Source organism: Oncorhynchus kisutch, linkage group LG27, assembly GCF_002021735.2.
Source record: "Oncorhynchus kisutch isolate 150728-3 linkage group LG27, Okis_V2, whole genome shotgun sequence".
Lineage (NCBI taxonomy): Eukaryota > Metazoa > Chordata > Actinopteri > Salmoniformes > Salmonidae > Oncorhynchus > Oncorhynchus kisutch.
Window position 1 is genome coordinate 33,979,119 of NC_034200.2, and position 23,077 is coordinate 34,002,195.

The 23,077-nt window shown below is 42.3% G+C and overlaps 2 protein-coding genes across 5 annotated transcripts in view; one reads left to right on the top strand and one right to left on the bottom strand.

The window, feature by feature from the left end:
* LOC109872210 (beta-1,3-galactosyltransferase 2) overlaps window positions 1-19,843 on the top strand; it is a 29,519-nt gene extending 9,676 nt beyond the window's left edge. Inside the window, exons 1-2 of one of the 3 annotated variants that reach the window (XM_020463361.2) lie at window positions 12,094-14,003; window positions 18,251-19,843. In XM_020463361.2, the coding sequence (XP_020318950.1) occupies window positions 18,362-19,708 (1,347 nt within the window). In that variant the 5' untranslated portion in view covers window positions 12,094-14,003; window positions 18,251-18,361 and the 3' untranslated portion in view covers window positions 19,709-19,843. Of the gene's footprint in view, window positions 1-12,093; window positions 14,004-18,250 lie in introns of those variants that run through there. The other 2 variants (XM_020463362.2, XM_020463363.2) reach the window with 2 other exon arrangements.
* LOC109872209 (parafibromin) overlaps window positions 1-23,077 on the bottom strand; it is a 36,556-nt gene that overhangs the window by 7,120 nt on the left and 6,359 nt on the right. For both annotated transcript variants that reach the window (XM_020463360.2, XM_020463359.2), the window contains exons 8-13: window positions 22,706-22,804; window positions 22,213-22,291; window positions 21,567-21,631; window positions 6,159-6,216; window positions 3,365-3,400; window positions 3,195-3,282 (exon numbers count right to left, since the gene is read on the bottom strand). In XM_020463360.2, the coding sequence (XP_020318949.1) occupies window positions 3,195-3,282; window positions 3,365-3,400; window positions 6,159-6,216; window positions 21,567-21,631; window positions 22,213-22,291; window positions 22,706-22,804 (425 nt within the window). The remainder of the gene's footprint in view (window positions 1-3,194; window positions 3,283-3,364; window positions 3,401-6,158; window positions 6,217-21,566; window positions 21,632-22,212; window positions 22,292-22,705; window positions 22,805-23,077) is intronic.

Consider the following 23,077-nt stretch of genomic DNA (forward strand, 5'->3'; position numbering starts at 1 on the left):
GCCCGTGGTTCTCCCCAGACCTGACTGCCCTTAACCAACACAAAAACATCCTATGGCGTTCTGCATTAGCATCGAACAGCCCCCGTGATATGCAGCTGTTCAGGGAAGCTAGAAACCATTATACACAGGCAGTTAGAAAAGCCAAGGCTCGTTTTTTCAAGGAGAAATTTGCTTCCTGCAACACTAACTCAAAAAAGTTCTGGGACACTGTAAAGTCCATGGAGAATAAGAACACCTCCTTCCAGCTGCCCACTGCACTGAAGATAGGAAACACTGTCACCACTGATAAATCCACCATAATTGAGAATTTCAATAAGCATTTTTCTACGGCTGGCCATGCTTTCCACCTGGCTACTACTACCCCGGACAACAGCACTGCACCCCCAACAGCAACTCGCCCAAGCCTTCCCCATTTCTTCCAAATCCGTTCAGCTGATGTTCTGAAAGAGCTGCAAAATCTGGACCCCTACAAATCAGCCGGGATAGACAATCTGGACCCTTTCTTTCTAAAATGATCTGCCGAAATTGTTGCCACCCCTATTTTACTAGCCTGTTCAACCTCTCGTGTCGTCTGAGATTCCCAAAGATTGGAAAGCAGCTGCGGTTATCCACCTCTTCAAAGGGGGGGACACTCTTGACCCAAACTGCTACAGACCTATATCTATCCTACCATGCCTTTCTAAGGTCTTCGAAAGCCAAGTCAACAAACAGATTACCGACCATTTCGAATCTCACCATACCTTCTCTGCTATGCAATCTGGTTTCAGAGCTGGTCATGGGTGCACCTCAGCCACGCGCAAGGTCCTAAACGATATCTTAACCCCCATCGATAAGAAACATTACTGTGCAGCCGTATTCATTGATCTGGCCAAGGCTGCTGTCCGGACCTCTGGCAGTCTCTATGGGGGTGCCACAGGGTTCAATTCTTGGACCGACTCTCTTCTCTGTATACATCAATGAGGTCGCTCTTGCTGCTGGTGAGTCTCTGATCCACCTCTACGCAGACGACACCATTCTGTATACTTCTGGCCCTTCTTTGGACACTGTGTTAACAACCCTCCAGGCAAGCTTAAATGCCATACAACTCTCCTTCCGTGGCCTCCAATTGCTCTTAAATACAAGTCAAACTAAATGCATGCTCTTCAACCGATCGCTACCTGCACCTACCCGCCTGTCCAACATCACTACTCTGGACGGCTCTGACTTAGAATACGTGGACAACTACAAATACTTAGGTGTCTGGTTAGACTGTAAACTCTCCTTCCAGACCCATAAACATCTCCAATCCAAAGTTAAATCTAGAAATGGCTTCCTATTTCGCAACAAAGCATCCTTCACTCATGCTGCCAAACATACCCTTGTAAAACTAACCATCCTACCAATCCTCGACTTTGGCGATGTCATTTACAAAATAGCCTCCAATACCCTACTCAACAAATTGGATGCAGTCTATCACAGTGCAATCCGTTTTGTCACCAAAGCCCCATATACTACCCACCATTGCGACCTGTACGCTCTCGTTGGCTGGCCCTCGCTTCATACTTGTCGCCAAACCCACTGGCTCCATGTCATCTACAAGACCCTGCTAGGTAAAGTCCCCCCTTATCTCAGCTCGCTGGTCACCATAGCATCTCCCACCTGTAGCACACGCTCCAGCAGGTACATCTCTCTAGTCACCCCCAAAACCAATTCTTTCTTTGGCCGCCTCTCCTTCCAGTTCTCTGCTGCCAATGACTGGAACGAACTACAAAAATCTCTGAAACTGGAAACACTTATCTCCCTCACTAGCTTTAAGCACCAACTGTCAGAGCAGCTCACAGATTACTGCACCTGTACATAGCCCACCTATAATTTAGCCCAAACAACTACCTCTTTCCCAACTGTATTTAATTAATACATTTATTTTGCTCCTTTGCACCCCATTATTTGGTGCTTATTTGTATTCTACTTTGCATTTTCTTCCATTGCAAAACTACCATTCCAGTGTTTTACTTGCTATATTGTATTTACTTTGCCACCATGGCCTTTTTTGCCTTTACCTCCCTTCTCACCTCATTTGCTCACATTGTATATAGACTTGTTTATACTGTATTATTGACTGTATGTTTGTTTTACTCCATGTGTAACTCTGTGTCGTTGTATCTGTCGAACTGCTTTGCTTTATCTTGGACAGGTCGCAATTGTAAATGAGAACTTGTTCTCAACTTGCCTACCTGGTTAAATAAAGGTGAAATAAATAAAATTCGTTAATAAAGAGCTGTCATGTATTCACAGAGCAGGGGGCGTTAATAAAGAGCTGTCATGTATTCACAGAGCAGGGGGCGTTAATAAAGAGCTGTCATGTATTCACAGAGCAGGGGGCGTTAATAAAGAGCTATCATGTATTCACAGAGCAGGGGGCGTTAATAAAGAGCTGTCATGTATTCACAGAGCAGGGGGCGTTAATAAAGAGGTGTCATGTATTCACAGAGCAGGGGGCGTTAATAAAGAGGTGTCATGTATTCACAGAGCAGGGGGCGTTTAATAAAGAGCTGTCATGTATTCACAGAGCAGGGGGTGGGTAGTTAGACCCTGTGTTCTGCCATCAGGGCTCTCCCTGGTTATAGCTCTACCTCCATGCTGCTCATCCACACAGCCGGAGCCACCGCCATCTTATGACGTCCAGTGATTTATGACGCCAATTAAACTGCAAAATAGCAATTACTCCACTCATGTGCGTCTGTGTGTGTGTGTGTGTGTGTACGCACCTTCAATGAACACGCCGGTGTATTTCACCTTCGTGAGGTGTGGAGGTGGCGAACAATGGCATTGCAGAGGGTTTTCATTGTTTAAGCCTCAGTCGTGAAGTACTGTTATTAATCAAATAAGAATGTGTATTTTTCTTGGATAAAACTAGACTTAAATGTCACGTACCTTACAGTTTTACCACTTAGACAAATGCTTGTGCACATTTCAATGGATAGGAGTTTGGCTCAGTCAAACACCTGCTTCCTATTTAGCACTTTATGCTCAATGTATTTGTACAAAGCAGAAGACAATTAAAATGATTGATAATTACCAACACCCAGCACCACATAGTGGCATAAATACTGTACGTGTATTGATGACGATGACTTACCAGGGTTGAACGCCAAAAGGATATATCAACGTTTTATTCCCCTGTAGACACACACACACACACACACAATACTTACTTGAGGTCCTGCAGGAGGTCCTTGGCATTGAGCATGGTGATGAGGGACGTGGTGGCCGCTGGGATGATGACGATGGGAGTCCTAGAGCCTGCAATGAAACAGGACAACAATATGCATTAGTTCATATATTCCCATCGCACACGCACACACACACACACAGCAGTACTTACCCTTCTTTTGATTTGGTGGGGGCCTGGCTTGGGAAACTGCAGGGAGAAGGAGACAACATATGAAACGTGTTAAGAGGCCACAGCTCTGGCTTCTATTCAGCTTTCAACAGAAAGCCATAGACCAGGTAAAGCCAATGCACTGTTTTAGTGATCCAATTTCAAAAAAAAAAACACAAAAAAAAACATAATGAGTTGGCTTACTGAACACACGTATTATCAAACCCACATACTGCTGTTCTGTTGACCGATTTCAGTTTCACTTGTTTGTTCCAAGACACGACCTATAGATATTTTGTCTCCATGTGTCTAGAGGCTTGGATACAATGAGTAGCGGGCAACTGCTTTTAGTATGCTTCCTGTATTTCACTATAGCAAAGCAGCTCTTACTATGATTTATTTTATAGTTAAAGGGCCCGTATTCACAAAGAGTCTCAGATTATGAGTGTTGATCTAGGATCAGGTCACCACTGTTCATATAATTAAATTCATTATTCTCCGAAAAGGCAAAACTGATCATATATAAGTGTTCCAACTCAAGACTCTGAATATAGGTCCAGATCTCATCCAACAGAGCCATGTGTGTCATCGGAGGCTTCCAAAAATAGATTTTTCACTTAGGTTTTAAAAGCTTGCATCTCTTTTCCACCAAGAACAGACAAAACAGCATTGATTCTGCCCGAGATACATTTATGCTGGTTGTTGCCTTGATTATTAATATATTTTGTGACAGGAGAGATGACACTGTTGCATTAATGCAAAAAAAAGAGCAAAAGGGCATTGAAATGTGGGGTTCAGAAGTGAAATTAAAAGTCAAGTTGTCATTAAAAGGGACATAACACTCAAGTCAACATGTTTCCGATTGTTAGACTGTACAGTCACATTGAATTCCGTCCTGTTTTGAGACCAGAAAAAGTAACAAACCTTTTAAACTAATGTGTTGTGTACGGTGTGTGGTGAGTTCCTTAAAGCTGAATTTCAGCATTCCTTCCTCCTGGCCAGTGTTTGTGACATCTGCTACTTTATCAAACTGAGCTCATCTATTAATCTACATCAGCAGTGCGGTTGAAAATGTGTCACATTCTGGCTGTCAGGCTATCGCTCACAACGTGACTTTTCCTCTACACAGCCACGCCGAATGTCAGAACTAGATAACAGAACAAACTTGCGATTGAAGGGCCTTAGCGGTGACCTCCAGCTTCGGACCTCATGTCCGTTCTGCACTTCCCCGATAAATGATTTGGGTGGAAACAATGACGGACGCTCGATGACAGCTGCCAAACACTGATCTGACGGCGCAACCTTGAAGCAATTGACAGTTGTCTCAAGAAAGGTTTTGAAAAGAATATCCAGAGACAGTGGTTAAAGCAAAATAAATCCTAAGACTGAAACTTATGTTGATCTCAGATCGATTGTCTGGGGCCCAAGTTAACCTCCCCTTTCATGTAAGAAAGTCATGACCATCATGCTTTTAGGGAAAGAGGATAATTTTGTACATGTATTAAACTGCAAGTTTGACCAATTTCAGTCCCCTTGTTTAGGGGTTCAGGTCCGGGGTCCTTACCCGGGATAATTTTTACGTAGGAGGACTGGTGACTTTTTATAAAGGACATTCTACTCTAATTAAATTAAAATTATGCTGACAATTTCCAGCCAACAGAAATGGGCCAAATAACATCAGTAAAAAAAGTTTACATTATTTTAACATACTGGAAATAGCCTACCCATGGTCTAAATGATCAGATGTGATATTAGCAATAAGCATCAACACCTGTGTCCCAACTGATTAAGCAGTGGCTATAAAATGTACAAGGACAAACCCCATGCTAAAGCCTATCTGCATTAACCCCATTGGACACAATTGTTATGATTTTCAAATTATTAGTATATAAATAATTATCCACTCAAACATGCATTTCAAAGTAAAATATTTTGTAGAACAGACATGCTTCTGTCTGTATTAGGCTATGCCCCCCGCCCGCCACAGCCAATTGATTTGCTCTCTGGGCCCACCGGGAACGCGGCGGTTGTCCCTTCAGACATTAAATGGTTCAAATAGTAACAGCTGGCCGACCCGGCACGCAAGGCTGCTGCCAGAGACCCCCAAAAATTAAAACGGCTTTATCGTTAAAAAATGTTTTTTTTAAATGTTTGGCAATCGACTAGGAACGCAATCGACCGGTTTGTGACCACTACTCTAGAAAGTTGAGTGAAGTTCAAACTCGTGTTTGAAGCAACGATTAAAACATTCCCAAACCAGAAACCGTGGATTGATGGCAGCATTCGCGTGAAACTGAAAGCGCGAACCACTGCTTTTAATCAGGGCAAGATGACCGGAAATATAACCGAATACAAACAGTGTAGCTATTCCCTCCGCAAGGCAATCAAACAAGCTAAGCGTCAGTATAGAGACAAAGTAGAATCTCAATTCAACGGCACAGACACAAGAGGTATGTGGCAGGGTCTACAGTCAATCACGGATTACAAAAAGAAAACCAGCACTGTCACGGACCAGGATGTCCGCTTTGAGGACAATACAGTGCCACTGCCCATTAACAATGTTCTCCATTCAACCAATGAAGAGAGGGACTTGAATCATACACCATGTTACAAGTCCAGCATGACACGGTGTGCAGGGTTTCATTCCAGCCCAGCACCAAAACTAACTTTCTGTACCAGGGTTGGTGGTGACCACTGATATAGGAGTTTTAAAATGACTTGTAAAGCAGTCTCTACGAAGGCCTACTTTAAACACGTCATTTCCATTTGATCTACTTTGGTGCTGCTAGATACAGACCTGGTCTGGGGACAGGCTGCAGGGCTGGTGTCTGGGCCTTCCTGGCAGACGCTCCCTCCTGAAACACAAACACACTGGTCAAGCTGCAGCTAGGGCTGGCACAGTATAACCAACGGTTACAGATGAAGACCGTCATGAAAATAAAATAAACATGAAATCTGTCCCGGTACCCCCTGTATATAGCCTCTTTAGGGTTATTTAATTGTGTAACAAAACTAGAGTAAGTTTTTTTTGCAAATGTTTTTGCAACATACCCAAATCTGTAGCTCAGGACCTAAAGCAAGGATATGCATATTATTGATACTATTTGAAAAGGAAACACTGAAGTTTGTGGAAATCTGAAATTAATGTAGGAAAATATAACACAGATGTGGTAAAAGATAACATGCATTCTTTATTTTTTATTCCATTATCTTTGAAATGCAAGAAAAATGCCATACTTTCAGATAGGAGTCTAGGTGTCCTATAGATTTTGGCCAACAGATGGCAGCAGTGTGTGCAAAGTTTCAGACTGAGCCAGTGAAGAATTACATTACTGCACAATATTTTGTATCAAGTCTGCCAGGAGTTTTTCCAAATGTGCCTAACTATGCTACATTTTATTTCTGGGACCCTCAGGATGACAAATCAGAGCACAATTACTAAATGTAAGTACTATTATAGATAAACTTTGTCTGGAATTAGTAAAAGTGTGCTTTCACCATAAAGCATTTTTTAAATCTGACTCAGCGGTTGCATTAAGGAGAAGTGTATCTATAATTGCATGCTTAAGGGCTTGTAAGTAAGCATTTCACATGAAGGTCTCCACCGGTTGTATTCGGTGCATGTGACAAAAAAGAAAGAAGTTAAAAACAGTTGACTGATGGGATGGCCCGACATTCCTGAGGTTGAGTGTTTCTGCGGTTATATGGACCCTTAACAACACCCCCCCCCCCCCCCACACACACACAATGCAGCAGCAGCACACATAGAAGTCAATTTAACTGGTAAACTCATGGATACACTAAATCAAGTATGGGTAGGTGCTGCCTAATATGGTGCACAGGGTATGGGCGAGTCGAAAGGCATGGGTGTATGGAAAGCCAATCAGCTAATTGTGCAGATTTGCTGCCACTCAAGACCTTTGTGTGGCTGATTGGGCTGTACGACGAGTCGATAAGTCGGCGACCAGTGCACCGTTCTATGTGCCTGCTGTTGGGGCATTTTCTATTAAACCTTACTAATTGTACTAAAATATCCATCTTTAAGCCTAGGCATTGGGCTTGAGTGTGTTAAATAAACTAACTCATAAGATAGAAAAGTGTGTGCGTGCATTAAGAGGCCTGTTCTAACTTGTGTGTGTGTGTGTGTGTGTGTAGAAAGAGCCCATGATGTCTTGGAGCTCAGCCAAGACTTGACAGAAACTGACCGGTCCCTCTTAAGATAACTGGAGACAGAGTAAAAGGTTATATCCTGCACAACAGTGATAAAGCTGCTGTTCTGTTTGGAGCCCGTTTCTGGGAAAAAGGTTCATCCTGTGTGTGTGTGTGTGTGAGACCAGTAGAACCATACAGCATCTGGGCCGACAATCAAAAGCACTTGTTTGACCAACTTTGGGGAACCGTTGAGCTACTGATAGAGGAAGGATGAAGTTTGCGACAGACTGAGGCAACCTTTTCTCCCCTCACACAAACATAGGATCACGTGTTTTACAGATGCTTGCATGGGGTAGCCTGACTATATAAGTGATCCTGTACTCTTTGTACAGCAGGCTCTCGCTCCACCTGCGTGAAATATGACCAGCCTCATTGTAATACATTTTTTAAATTAAGGTAATACATTGATTGAATATTTCTCTTCATTATTAGTTAAGGTAGAATTTCCACCACACTTCCGTCCTGCTTCCTATTGGGTATCAAGGTCGTGTTGCTGGCAGTAGCTAACGTGGCAATTTTTTTCCACCACTCACATGATTTTCTTTCAAATAGGACAGCAGCCTAAACAAATAAATAATATTGATAACCGTCTAGATGTCACCTTGATACATACAGTCTACTAGTCAATGGGGAGGGCATGACCGGCAACACCACTGTCCAGCAACTGCGTGGGAAGTAGCTACCTAGTAGCCAATAGTCAGTTAGTAGACGCATACCATGCATGAAGCAACAGTACACCCAATTATTTGTGTAAAACGAAGGCCGGACAAAGTCGAATTACGGTTTAACGGATGCCACGCGAAATAAATATATATATTTTTTAAATATTTATGCGGTGGCAATATATGCAGAGCTTGGTTTATAATGCACTGTCCGCTCACCCTTGAGGCTTTCCCCAAGTTGACCAAACACCCTCAGTTCACGTTCCAGCCTCGGATTGGACAGTGAAACACACACGTTCACACCTGCAAAAGACGTGCAGATGTTTACATTTTCTCCTATGTCGTCATGGCCGAAGCCAGTGCAAATTCCTACTATGTGTGTCCAAGTTAAACTTGGGACGTTACAAATGATAAAACACAGGTCGGTTAAACTCATGTTTAATGCCTAATTTTCAGATCTATTAGAAGCGATTAATAGACGCGACATCGTTGAACCAATTGACTGGCCAGAGAGCAGGTCATTCATCAGCAAAGACGCCGTGCAATGTGATAGTATTTTGGACAACCAAATTGAAGTCAAAATGATTGATGAAATTGAAGTGTGTCAACTGTATGGTGATTTGTGATTCATAACTTTTTCTCCTAGTAATAGTAGGCCAACCGATAACACCAGGACGGAATGTATTCAAAGTGATGATAAGCCGCCAAGAACAGCTAGCATGTCGAGGAAAATACATCGCCAGTGGCATGCACACACCTCGTGCAGATCAGCAGCTCCACAATGATGTGATCGCATGTCTCCAAGGTGGGGGCTTTAAGTGGCAGCCAGGTACGACAGAGGCCGCGGTGAGCAAAATTACTGGGCTCGAATTTAGTCAAGCTTGCGCCAGAGTGATGCTTCTAGTTGTGCATGTTATAAACAATATCTTTTTATTTTGATAGGCTACTCTACAGCTGAATGTATGTATTTTTTCCAATGCTCCATTAATTTGGCAGACCTAACGTGATTGACCCTCTTTCTACAAGGCCTAGTATGAGGGGCCTAATCATATTTGTATGAATATTTTGTTTACGCCTATAGAGATTTATTCCAGGTCATTAATATGCATCAACACTTTTAATTGATTACAATTTGTCAATCATTATTGAATTAGATTTTTCTTAGTGTTCAATTACACATCAAAATCACGAGATTGTATTGCACTAAAAAAAAATTTTTTTTTACATTTTTAAATCAGGAATAACGAAACTGTCACAGGTTATACTTCCCACTGAGTTTCCTTTCTCATGGTTATAACACTGACATCTGCATTTAAGAAAAATTGTGTAGGTTCACATGGAATAATATAACTCTTGAAACTCGCCCTAGAGCCTGCACAAGCACATTGTGGTAAAGTACTGTTATTCCTTATCCACTTTATGTTCATACACACACAGTTGAAGTTTACATACACCTTAGCCAAATAGACTTAAACTCCGTTTCAAATTCCTGACATTTAATCCTAGTAAAAATTCCCTGTTTTAGGCCAGTTAGGATCACCACTTTATTTTAATGCGTAATGTCAGAATAATAATAGACACTGATTTCAGCTTTTATTTCTTTCATCACATTCCCAGTGGGTAAGAAGTTTACTTACACTCAATTAGTATTTGGTAGCATTGCCTTTAAATAGTTTAACTTGGGTCAAACGTTGCAGGTAGCCTTCCACAAGCTTCCCACAATAAGTTGGGTGAATTTTGGCCCATTCCTCCTGACAGAGCTGGTGTAACTGAGTCAGGTTTGTAGGCCTCCTTGCTCGCACACGCTTTTTCAGTTCTGCCCACAAATGTTCTATGGGATTGAGATCAGGGCTTTGTGATGGCCACTCCACTCTTAAGGACTTTGTTGTCCTTAAGCCCTTTTGCCACAACTTTGTAAGTATGCGTTGGGTCATTGTCCAGTTGGAAGACCCATTTGCGACCAAGCTTTAACTTCCTGACTGATGTCTTGAGATGTTGCTTCAATATATCCACAATTTTCCTCCCTCGTGATGCCATCCATTTTGTGAAGTGCACCAGTCCCTCCTGCAGCAAAGCTCACCCACAACATGATGCTGCCACCCCCGTGTTTCACAGTTGGGATGGTGTTCTTCAGCATACTAGCCTCACCCTTTTCCTCCAAACAGATGGTCATTATGGCCAAACAGTTGCATTTTTGTTTCATTAGACCAGAGGACATTTCTCCAAAAAGTACATTCTTTGTACCAATGTGCCGTTGCAAACCGTAGTCTGGCTTTATGGTGGTTTTGGAGCAGTGGCTTCTTCCTTGCCGAATGGCCTTTCAGGTTGTGTCGATATAAGACTCATTTTACTGTGGATATAGATACTTTTGTACCTGTTTTCTCCAGCATCTTCACAAGGTCCTTAGTTGTTGTTCTGGGATTGAGTGGCACTTTTCGCACCAAAGTGTGTTCATTACTAGGGGAAAGAACGCGTCTCCTTCCTGAGCGGTATGACAGCTGCATGGTCCCATGGTGTTTATACTTGCGTACTATTGTTTATATAGATGAATGTGGTACCTTCGGTGGTTTGGAAATTGCTCCCAAAAATGAACCAGACTTGTGGAGGTCTATAATTAGTTTTCTGGAGGTCTTGGCTGATTTCTTTGGATTTTCCCATGATGTCAAGCAAAGAGGCACCGAGTTTGAAGGTAGGCCTTGAAATACATCCACAGGTACACCTCCAATTGACTCAAATGATGTCAATTAGCCTATCAAAAGCTTAAAGCCATGACATCCTTTTCTGGAATTTTCCAAGCTGTTTAAAAAAGGCACAGTCAACATAGTGTATGTAAACTTCTGACCGACTGGAATTGTGAAACAGTGAATTATAAGTCAAAAAATCTGTCTCAACAATTATTGGGAAAATTACTTGTCATGCACAAAGTAGATGTCCTAACTGACTTGCCAAAACTATAGTTTGTTAACCTCTTGAAACTAGGGGGCACTATTTATTTTGGGAAAAATAACATTCCCAAAGTAAAGTATTTTTCAGGACCAGATAATAGAATATGCATATAATTGACAGCTTAGGATAGAAAACACTAAAGTTTCCAAAACTGTAAAAATATTGTCTGAGTATAACAGAACTGATATTGTAGGCGAAAGCCTGAGTAAAAAATCCAATCAGGAAGTGACCTATGTAGGAACCTCTGCGTTCCTATGTATCCCTATTGAGCAGTGAAAGGGATATCAACCAGATTCCTTTTTCTATGGCTTCCCTAATGTGTCACAAGACAGTTTCAGGCTTATTTTGAAAAATGAGCGTGAGCGACAACATTGCGTAAGTGGTCACCTGGTGGCTCAGAGTGATTTGTGCGTAATAGACAAATGCGGCCATTGTTTCTCTCGCTCCTACTAAGAAGCCAACTGACCCGGTTGATATATTATCGAATAGATATTTGAAAAACACCTTGAGGATTGATTATAAAAAACGTTTGCCATGTTTGTCGATATTATGGATCTAATTTGGAATATTTTTCGGCGTTGTCGTGACCACAATTTCTGGTCGATTTCTCAGCCAAAAATAATCTTTATGGAAAAAAGGAACATTTGCTATATAACAGAGTCTCGTGAGTGAAAAGATCCGAAGCTCAAAGGAAAACAATTTAATTTGATTGCTTTTCTGATTTGTGACCAAGCTGCCTGCTGCTAGCTAGGCATACTGCTATGCTATCGATAAACTTACACAAACGCTTGTCTTGCTTTGGCTGTAAAGCATAATTTCAAAATCTGAGATGACAGGGTGATTAACAAAAGGCTAAGCTGTTTCAATATATTTCACTTGTGATTTCATGAATATTTTCTAGTAATATTTTTTGTCCGTTGCGTTATGCTAATTAGTGTCAGTTGATGACAATTCTCCCGGATCCGGGAGCGGTAGTTCCAAGATTAACAATCTTGTGGAGGGGTTGAAAAACAAGTTCTAATGACTCCAACCTAAGTGTATGTAAACTTACGACTTCAACTGTACATATACATAATTTTGCTCGCTCGCTTCACTTTTCTGGGGGGGAAAATCCATCAAACAGTGAATCAATTTTGTCTGGCCTAACACGGTTGTGCTAGGTAGTTGAGTCAGTCTGACTGCAAAGTAATAAACGAAAGGGAAACAGCACTTGAAAACCCATCCTGTTTGCCATATTGGGCTGCAGCTATACACTTCTCCAAACAATGGCTGTCTGGTATTGTGATGCAGTAATTTCCATGGTAATATAGATTGTTCATTCAAATGATAAACAAATAAGGCTCATGCAATGAAATGTAATTTTGTAATGTTAGTCGAGTTTAAAATCAACTGAAAACATTAGACAGACTTCCTGCTTTGCTCCTATGGGTACAAGATCCAACTCGACATACTGGCAGAAAGTTAAGTTCCATCCAACTCATGGTCTCTAACATATTCATTAGGGATGTGCAGCTTTCCCATTCAAGAAGATTGAATTACCCATCTAGATACATGGGCTCCAATACCTTTAAATTTGAAACGATTCAGTTTGAGGAAAGAATCGATGCACTAACATTTGTTGCATAAAACCATTAATTTTCCATTCTAAATTCAAATCTGCTGCTGGGCTTCTACGAGCTGGATCTGTTTGAGCTGACGTGTGTGTGTGGTGCTATTTTAGCCTCTCAACACCACAACCGGACCCTCCATATTCCACCCCACTAGAAGCTTCTCACATCCCTCTCAAAACACAAAAAGCTGAAGGGGAAAGAATTGAGAGAAAGCCAGGGTGGCATAGCATTTTGTTGTGCTCCAGCGAGAACACGCTACAGTTACACTCCGGTAAAGGGAAAAAAAAGGCATTTAGCTTAAGGTTTGGAGTCCCTGCAAATGCTCTGGAGAAGATCAGCTATTGAGAGATTGACTACATTTTATGTAACTAGGCAAGTCAGTTAAGAACATATTTACAACGAGAGACACCACAACACTACATAGAAAACATGCCGTGGGAGTGGAGCACTGTAACCCTCCCCTCAAATTATTTCATCCTCCATCGGGTGTGGGAATTAATAGTTCAGAAACCCTCCCCCTCTTAGAGCCATGGGTAGTGTGTGAGATGTGGAGCATATTAATCACCAAGCCTGCAGCTGTCTGTCAGACCGTACAGAGAAAATAGCCCTGCACCCTCAGTACCACCCACCAGAGAGAGATGGAAAGAGGAAGCACGAGGGCAGGAAAGATAAGAGCAGATGCAGAGTGCCTGAGAGAACCAGAGACGTACAGAGGAAAGAACACGCAAGGAAGCGACTGGAATGGACAACTTTGCCCCGCTCAACAGCAGTACCGGTGATCTGCTGGATCTCATCTCTACGGCTCTGTTAGCCTCAAGTTAGCAGCATCACTGAACACGAGACTGCATTGCTGGTGCGCCAACAGTGTTCCCATGTGAGTAATATTGAACTGAAACCAAGGGAGGGACGGTTCTGCGTGTGGTGAAAACATAGCAGAGGAACGACGGCGTCCAAACCTGAAGACCGGATCCATAGAAGCAGTGGCCGCGTGATTCAGCCAACCACCCAGTGGGAGAAGAGCAGCGATAGAAGTGTAACTGTGCGACGGAGATGAGAGCCAAGGTGTGTTGTGGGAAGGGAGAAGAGGATATACCTTTCAATCTAGGGGCAGAGGCATGGGGCACTGGGCAGAGGCATGGGGAGGTTGTTTTACTCAGAGATGTGCAGAGCAATCCCTCCGTCCTCCTCCGAAATGACTTGCACTGGGAATAGGTATGTCTTCTGTTCCGGCGTGCTCAATTCCAGCACCAACACAGCTGACATATATATTTTTTTACCTTTATTTAACTAGGCAAATCAGTTAAGAACAAAATCTTATTTTCAATGACTGCCTAGGAACAGTGGGTTAACTGCCTGTTCAGGGGCAGAACGACAGATTTGTACCTTGTCAGCTCGAGGGTTTGAACTTGCGACCTTCCAGTTACTAGACCAACGCTCTCACCACTAGGCTACCCTGCTGCCGATATACTCTCACACGTCACTCTTCAACAACATAGTTGTAGTAAAAACTGCCAAGTACACAGTTTCTGGCTTGTTTTTGTTTAGAACATATTGGTGTGTAAGTGTTTCTTTGTGTTCCTGGGGATGTGTCCATGAGGGCTTACATTGGGCTTTTCAGCGCCTCGTGCACACACACAAAACAACCCTTTGTCTGGGGGGTGCGTCTGAAGAGGGCGGCATGTAATCCAGTCGAATCGGAGAGAACCCACACCACTCCTGGTGGCTACCGGCACAAAAAGGGCAAATGGAGCATTGCTTTTACAGCAATCTAAACCAAACCTACTTAATGCCGGAGCAAAGTTTTCCTAAAAATGTCAGTCAGCTTGAGATGTTGTGCCAAATGTGACCACTTCCCATCTCAGTATGAATTCCTCCAATTGTCAGAGAAGCTCATCATCTAGTCCACCCAACTAAATAAATAGGTGTTCACCTTTAAAAAAAAATTTTTATTTTTTTAAATAAGATGTTTCACAAGGAGATATGCAAATAACCCTAAATGACACGTAAATGTATACAAAGCCATATAAAAAAATGAGTCCTTTTCTCCTCATCTCCAAACAAACAAATACTTTTCCCCAAGCAGCTTTATCAATGCCTCCAGCGTACATGGTATACAGCAGATCAGAATAGTCTCTAAGGGAACAGTTGTTGACTGGTCCGACTCAATTGACAGATGAGTTCTTACACGAAAGTCGTTAGTCATCTCTGACCCGACCAGAGATCTGCTCAGAATGATAAACACGTAGCCATCTCCCCACTGCTCTTTTCTTCATCACTAAAAATGATTGATGCTAACTCGTCAGTAAGTGACAAAAATCAGTCGCAGTGTAGAGTTTCATACAATACACAATTCAACCACAGCAGGAGGTGGAAAAACAACTGCAATGGATCTCCAACTCGACCCGACAGTGTTAGCGCCACACCCAGCCCGTTTGACACTTGGCCAGTTTTACATAGTGTGAACAACATTTCCCTGCTTTCTGAGAGAGCTGTTGGTGAGACTCATTAGCCAGTCTAATCTCTAAATTGACATGCTGAAGAGCAGATTACACTTCTCACAATTAATAATTCATTATTAGATTAGTGTTATGGTCAAGACGCACCAATACAAATCGCTCAGGTCACCCCACACCAAGCGTTTGATGGTTTATTATTATACAATTATACAGCAAATAGAAATCAGAAGTAGAGGATGGCCACGTCTAAAAACAAAATATAAACTGTAGTAAAATACACAATGTATGTAAAATGTATATAATATGTCAAATATATATAGCATGTAAAATGTATATAGTATGTATAAGCTGGAAGTAGAAGCCTAAGTGTTAGTTTACTCCAATTAGGGGAGAGGTGGTAGTGTTTGCGGGAAATTATAAAAATAAAATATATTTTAAAATTAACATACAATACCGTTTAAAAGTTTGGGATCACTTAGAAATGTCCTTGTTTACCATGAAAAACACATGAAATTAGTTGCAATAGTCAAGATGTTCACAGGGTTACAAATAATGATTTTTAATTCAAATAATTGTGTCCTTCAAACTTTGCTTTCGGTGAAGAACCCTCCATTTGCAGCAATTACAGCCTTGCAGACCTTTGGCATTCTAGTTGTCAATTTGTTGAGGTAATCTGAAGAGATTTCACCCCATGCTTCCTGAAGCACCTCCCATAAATTGGATTGGCTTGATGGGCACTTCTTACGTACCATACGGTCAAGCTGCTCCCACAACAGCTCAATAGGGTTGAGATCCGGTGACTAATGGAGTGACCAGCACATAGACCGTATGGTAAATAGTTCTTGCATAGCTTGGAGCTGTGCTTTGGGTCATTGTACTGTTGTAGGAGGAAATTGGCTCCAATTAAGCACCGTCCACAGGGTACTGGATGGAGTTGCAAAATTAAGTGATAGCCTTCCTTCATCAAGATCCCTTTTACCCTGTACAAATCCCCCACTTTACCACCACCAAAGCACCCCCAGAACATCACATTGCCTCCACCATGCTTGACAGATGGCGTCAAGCACTCCTCCAGCATATTTTCAGTTTTTCTGCATCTCACAAATGTTCTTCGTGATCCGAAGACAAACTTAGATGTCTGTCCATAACACTTTTTTTATTTTATACAATCTTCCTCTGTCCAGTGTCTGTTCTTTTGCACATCTTAATATTGGCCGGTCAGATGGCTTTTTTTTTTGCAACTCTGCCTAGAAGGCCAGCATCCTGGAGTTGCCTCTTCACTGTTGACGTTGAGACAGGTATTTTGCGGGTATTATATAATGAAGCTGCCAGTTGAGGACTTGTTTGAGAAACAGATGCCTCACAAGACACTAATGTGTCCTCTTGCTCAGTTGTGCTGGTTAGAGCCAGTTAGCGCTGTTCTGTGAAGGGGTTAGTACACAGCGTTGTACGAGATGGTCAGTTTCTCGCATGGAATAGCCTTAATTTCACAGAACATGAATCTTCTGAAACTCGTCAGTCTAAAGTACTTTATTTCTGTCCATTTTGAGCCTGTAATCGAACCCCCAAATGCTGATGCTCCAGATACTCAACTAGTCTAAAGGTATGTTTTAACAGTTTTCAGCTGTTTTAACAATTGCGAAAGGGGTTTCTAATGATCAGTTGGCCTTTTAAAATGTATAAACTTGGATTAGTTAACAATGTGCCATTGGAACACAGGAGTGATGGTTGCTCATAATGGGCCTCTTGACTTCAACTGTACAGTTTACATACGGAGTTTAAATGTATTTGACTAAGGTGTATCACAATTCCTGACGTTTAATCCTAGTAAAAATTCCCCGTCTTAGGTCAGTTAAGATCACCACTTTATTTTAAGAACTTAAAATGTCAGAATAGTAGAGAGAATTATTTAATATTTTATTTGTTTCCCAGTGGGTCAGAAGTTTACATACACTCAATTAGTATTTGGTAGCGTTGCCTTTAAATTGTTTAACTTGGGTCAAATGTTTTGGGTAGCTTCCCACAATAAGTTGTGTGAACGTTGCCCATTCCTCCTGACAGAGTTGGTGTAACTGAGTCAGGTTTGTAGGCCTCCTTGCTCGCACTCGCAAAGTACATTCATCTCTAGGAGATGGAACGCATCTCCTTCCTGAGGAGTATGACAGCTGCGAGGTCCCGCGATGTTTATACTTGCGTACTATTGTTTGTACAGATGAATGTGGTACCTTCAGGCGTTTGGAAATTGCTCCCAAGAATGAACCAGACTGGAGGTGTACAATTATTTTTCTGAGGTTTTGGCTTGATTTCTTTTGATTTTCCCATGTCGTCAAGCAAAGAGGCACTGAGTTTGAAGTTAGGCCTTGAAATACATTCACAGGTACACCTCCAATTGTCAATGAGCCTATCAGAAGCTTCTAAAACCATGACAACCTTTTCTGGAAATTGCCAAGCTGTTTAAAAGGCAAAGTCAACTTAGTGTATGTAAACTTCTGACCCACTGGAATTGTGATACAGTGCATTATAAGTGAAATTATCTGTCTGTAAACAATTGTTGGAAAAATGACTTGTGTTATGCACAAAGTAGATGTCCTAACCAACTTGCCAAAACTATAGTTTGTTTACTAGAAATATGTGGAGTGGTTGAAAAATGAGTTAATGACTCCAATCTAAGTGTATGTAAACTTCCAACTTCAACTGTAGATAACATTTTTTAAATCAGCTGTTTCCAGCTACAATAGTCATTTACAGCATTAACAACTTCTACACTGTATTTCTGATCAATTTGATGTTATTTTAAAATGGACAAAAAGTGCATTTCTTTCAAAAACAAGGACATTTCTAACTGAATCCAAACTTTTGAACGGTAGTGTATGTATAAAAACATTTATTTACCAGAAAAATATATGGGGGATTGGAAATGCAGACAATTACATTGATGAAGCTACAATCTGCAATATTAAAGCTGATCTACCTCATATATATATAAACTTGTTTTTCTCCTAGATAAAGCCTCTTGAAGACTGCACTTCGTCTCAGAGCATGAAGCTGGTTGTAACATACAGGCAGGACTGACATCTGACCAGCAATTTAAAGTGACTTGAATGGAAGTACAGCATGCACCAGCCCAGGTGTAGTTCCCTCAGGAACTCCCGACACGTCGCCACTGTCATCGGCAATAAAGGTTTGTTCGCACACGACAAGCACCTGACCAGGTGTCACCGCTGCCCAAGTGAGGTGGTGCACACAGCCACCATGCAGTGGAGGAGGCGCTACTGCTGCACGCACGTCGCCAGGCTCCTGTCTCTTCTCTCCTTGCTGGTGGTCCTGGTCATCTTGCGTCATCAGGACTGGCTGCCGGGCATCAAGGGCCCAACATTGCGGAGGGGGAACCCAGTGGCTTACACCGAGGGAGGACTGCACTCCATAGACAAGGGAAATCACAGCTCCTCACAGATTCAATTGAGGGATGCACCGGTTCCCCCTGCACCTCCGAAAATGAATGCCAACCTCAGTTCCCCTCAGGCGGACTCCTCTCCGCAGCGGGTTACGGGACTGGAGAGCTCGCTGGCGACTAATGCTAGCTTGAGCGGAGAGGTCGGGCTAGGGGGCCTGCTGACATTGGAACCCTACACTTACATCATCAACGAGCCCAACAAGTGCCGGGAGGGCGACCCAGAACCCTTACTGGTGCTGCTGATAGCCACGGAGGCCCAGCAGGTGGAGGCCAGGGAGGCCATCCGGCAAACATGGGGAAACGAGAGCGTGGTCCCAGGCCTTGTCCGGCTTTTCTTGCTGGGTGTGAAGGAGGGCGAGGTGGGCCGCCTGCAGCAGAGCAGCCTGGAGGCAGAGAGCAGGAGGCACCGTGACATCATCCAGCAGGACTTCATGGACACGTACAACAACCTGACCATCAAAACCCTGATGGGCATGCACTGGGTGGCTGCGCACTGCCCGGGCACCAATTACGTCATGAAGACAGACAGTGACATGTTTGTCAACACCGAGTATCTCGTCCACAAGCTGCTCCAGCCAAAAAATCTGCCAAAACGTGACTATTTCACAGGCTACCTGATGAAGGGCTATGCGCCCAACAGGAATAAGAACAGCAAGTGGTACATGTCCCATGAGCTGTATCCCAGCGAGAGGTACCCCACCTTCTGCTCAGGAACTGGTTACGTATTCTCGGGGGACCTGGCGGGGAAGATCTACAGGGCCTCTCTAGGCATTCGCAGGCTGCATCTGGAGGACGTCTACACGGGCATCTGCCTGGCAAAGCTGCGGATCGAACCCACACCGCCACCCAATGAGTTCCTGTTCAACCACTGGCGGGTGTCCTACTCCAGCTGCAAGTACAGCCACCTTATCACCTCCCACCAGTTTCACCCCAACGAACTGCTCAAGTACTGGCACCACCTGCAGCGCAACAAGCACAACGCCTGCATCAACACATTCAACGACTAGATGGGCAGGTTTCACCAGAGGAGACTGCATGGGTACAGCCTATTTGGTGACAGAGGATCATGGGTGATGTTAGATCATGGCCTGTGCAGAGTCACTGGCTAGATGTAACCGAGTAAAGCACGTTTTTGGACAAACTATTGGTTGAGGACAGCCATTTTTTTTTTACTGGCTCTCCAGTTCATATTTTTTTTGTTTAATATATTAATTGGGGGGGGAAAAAATGTATGCATCGGTAGAGAGGAAGACCTGAATTAAAGCCACTACACAAACAGCGCAATGAGAGTGGCACATACAGGCCGTTCCAACATTTAAGCCACACAAAAGTACCATGAACAACGTGTGAAAATAATGCTCCGTCGCTGATGTGTTTGTGTGAAGGGCCCATTATATTTCAACAGTAGATACTGAGAAATGTTAGACTGTATTGGTGGACTGTCAAGGTCTGGTATCCATTTTGCTCAACTTGGATTTCAATAATGTCCCGTTTTTTATATATATATTTTAAAATGTTGGGGCAGCAGGGTAGCGGTTAGAGCGTGGTTAGAGCGTTGGACTCGTAACAGGAAGGTTGCAAGTTCTAATCTGTCGTTCTGCCCCTGAACAGGCAGTTAACCCACTGTTCCTAGGCCGTCGTTGGAAATAAGAATTTGTTCTTAACTGACTTGCCTAGTTAAATAAAGGTTTAAAAATGTTTTTAAAAAGAGCCTTCAAGGGTACTTCTATTATTCACCAAAAAGATCTTTGGGCATACTTGAGCATATTAACCACTTCTAGTGCCATATAAAAAATGTGAAGTATCAAAAACCAAAAGGAACATTGAATAATCTCACAAGTAGCAGTTGACATGGAGGAAGAATGAAAGACCGGATATATGCAAGAGAAGAGAATGTGGTTGAGAGAGGAAACAGATCTGGGTGGAACACAGAGCATATAATTAACACCCGTCAAATGAGAGTAGATTGAGGTATTGGCAGGTAAGAATGTATTTCACCAGCCACATTAGTAGGTGGTCAATTTGCAGGGCTCTACAGTGGGAGCATTACATATGCGAACAACAAGTCAAAAGTCAAGTATAAGCACATGTGCAAGTTAGAAAAAAAATACTGCAGTATCTGTTTACAAAGGATTTCTGCTGTTTTGTTTGATAGCTACTAATAGATAATGCTACACCCCACCTCACACAGCAACATCGTCTGGCAGCTGAGCTCACAGTGAAATACTGAAATTCATTTTTGGAGGTGCTGCGAACAGGCATTTACTTAAAAGTCTACAAAGTGAGACTTTGTCCTTGTGTTTCTTCACTATTTACATTGTTTTGTTTACAAGCCAGGTTTTTTTTCCAACATTAGTTCGAGTCTGCTGCGTCAACAAAGCGAAGAGCCGTTGGTCAGATCCCAAATCTAACAGAAACACGTGACAGGAGTCGAGTGTCCCCATTACCACGGTAACCTCTGGTCTCTGATCATTTAAATTAAATTGAGCAATATACCACATTACTTCTTACTAATTCATGTATTGTTTTAGAAACATTAAAGCATGGTCATCCATATTTTTTAAATTGTATTTTTATGTAATTACGCCCCCCCCCCCAAAAATGTAATTTTTATTTTAAAAAGAGACATTATTTTATGTGGAGGTGCTGACTAACAGAGAATAAACTATAAAAATAGAGTCACACACTCTATATAAACTCCCAGTAATGTATTGGGTAAATCACCAATGTTTCGGCATCACTGTGCATCCTTCAGGGTCACCCTTCAACGATGGGGTTGTTCGATTCATGCATGGACTAAACAACCTGAATATATGTTCAACTACAAGCCGACTAGGGTAGCAGAAGACGAAAGGATGATCTTACCGTCACAGACTTCAGGGTCATGCCGTGGTATGTTCCCATGGTGTCAATCTTGAAACCCTCCGTTTCTAAGGACACAATTAGTTAATCAATAATGCATCTTTTCATTTAAAAAAATACGTTTATATTTTTTGTGCATCTTCATTTGTTCATTACTGTGTAAGGAACTGAAATGTGTAACACTGAAATATATATTTACTTTACAAATACATTGCATGCGTACGTGACTAGAGACAAACTTTCATTCAGGTCAGCTGAAACTAATGCACACACACCAAATGTTACTATTCATGGCCATATTTACAAAGCAGCACACGTCACATGACAATATGTGCCCTGGTCCCACTCACTAGAGCTGGGAGGATATGGGCAAAAATCCATATCACGATAAATGGCCTGCATTGATGCAACAATAAATAAATATTCAATTTTATAACATTCACGTGCACCAAACTTCTCTTGAAACGACTAACTAGTTTGATTGTAGCCATCACTTGTCCCATTAACAATCACCTATAGTAGCAAACTTATTTCATTTAAAAACATCACATTTCTCTAGTATAGGCTACTTATCATAATGAACGATAATCAGCAAAATGCCTGCGATAAGTGATCATTTTCGGTTTATCACCCCATATCTACCACTCACCCTCTTTTCCTTTGAATCTCTCCTGATCGTATCGGTTATAAGCAGCTGGGACAGGCTGTTTGTTCCTTATGGACTGGTCCTTGAGGGGAGATAAGAGGTTACACTTAAAACGCAGGTCATTTCCAATTAATGATCTAAAGAGAGACGACTATAAACGGAGAGTTCGGTGGTAATACTACGCTCAACCCTGCTTCGACGGGTTAAATACTCATTCATCTTTTTCTGGAGAAACTCCCAGTTCATTTCAAGCTCCATTTGTTAAGAGAAATTAGAACAGGGAGGTATTTATTTTTATGGAACTCCTGAGCAAGAGCCTCTACTGCTTATGGAAGTCATTCTCAATGATGCATTTATTACATCACAAATACAAAAATGAAATCACACAGCTGGATTCCTAGGATGCAAAAGTGTGTATCCAAAATAAAAAATAAATTTAAAAAAAGGTACATCTACATTGGTTTATATCCAAAATCAAACATGGGCTGTTCCTTACCACCTGAGTGGTGTTCTGTGCTGGTCTCTGCTCAGGGGCGCGTCCCTCCTCCCTGGCCTTCACCGATTGCAGGATGGCAAAGATGTTTTTGGAGAAGTTCTGCAAGAGCATAAGATTTATCAACAGTGTAAAAAAAAAAAAAAAAAATTCAAAGGGAGACGTAGTGTCAAAAAAGGTAGACGAGATATCTACTGTTCTGTTTAATAAGAGAACAGCAGATATCACCACCAAACCAATACATTTCCCCTTGAGGTGATGCTGCCACCTGCAGGCATTAAAAGAACACTGAAGTGTGAAAACAGTAAAGCCAAAGATTGTTGATCAGCTACGGATATGGACCATCGCCGCCACCCTTCAAGGCTAGGACTGGGG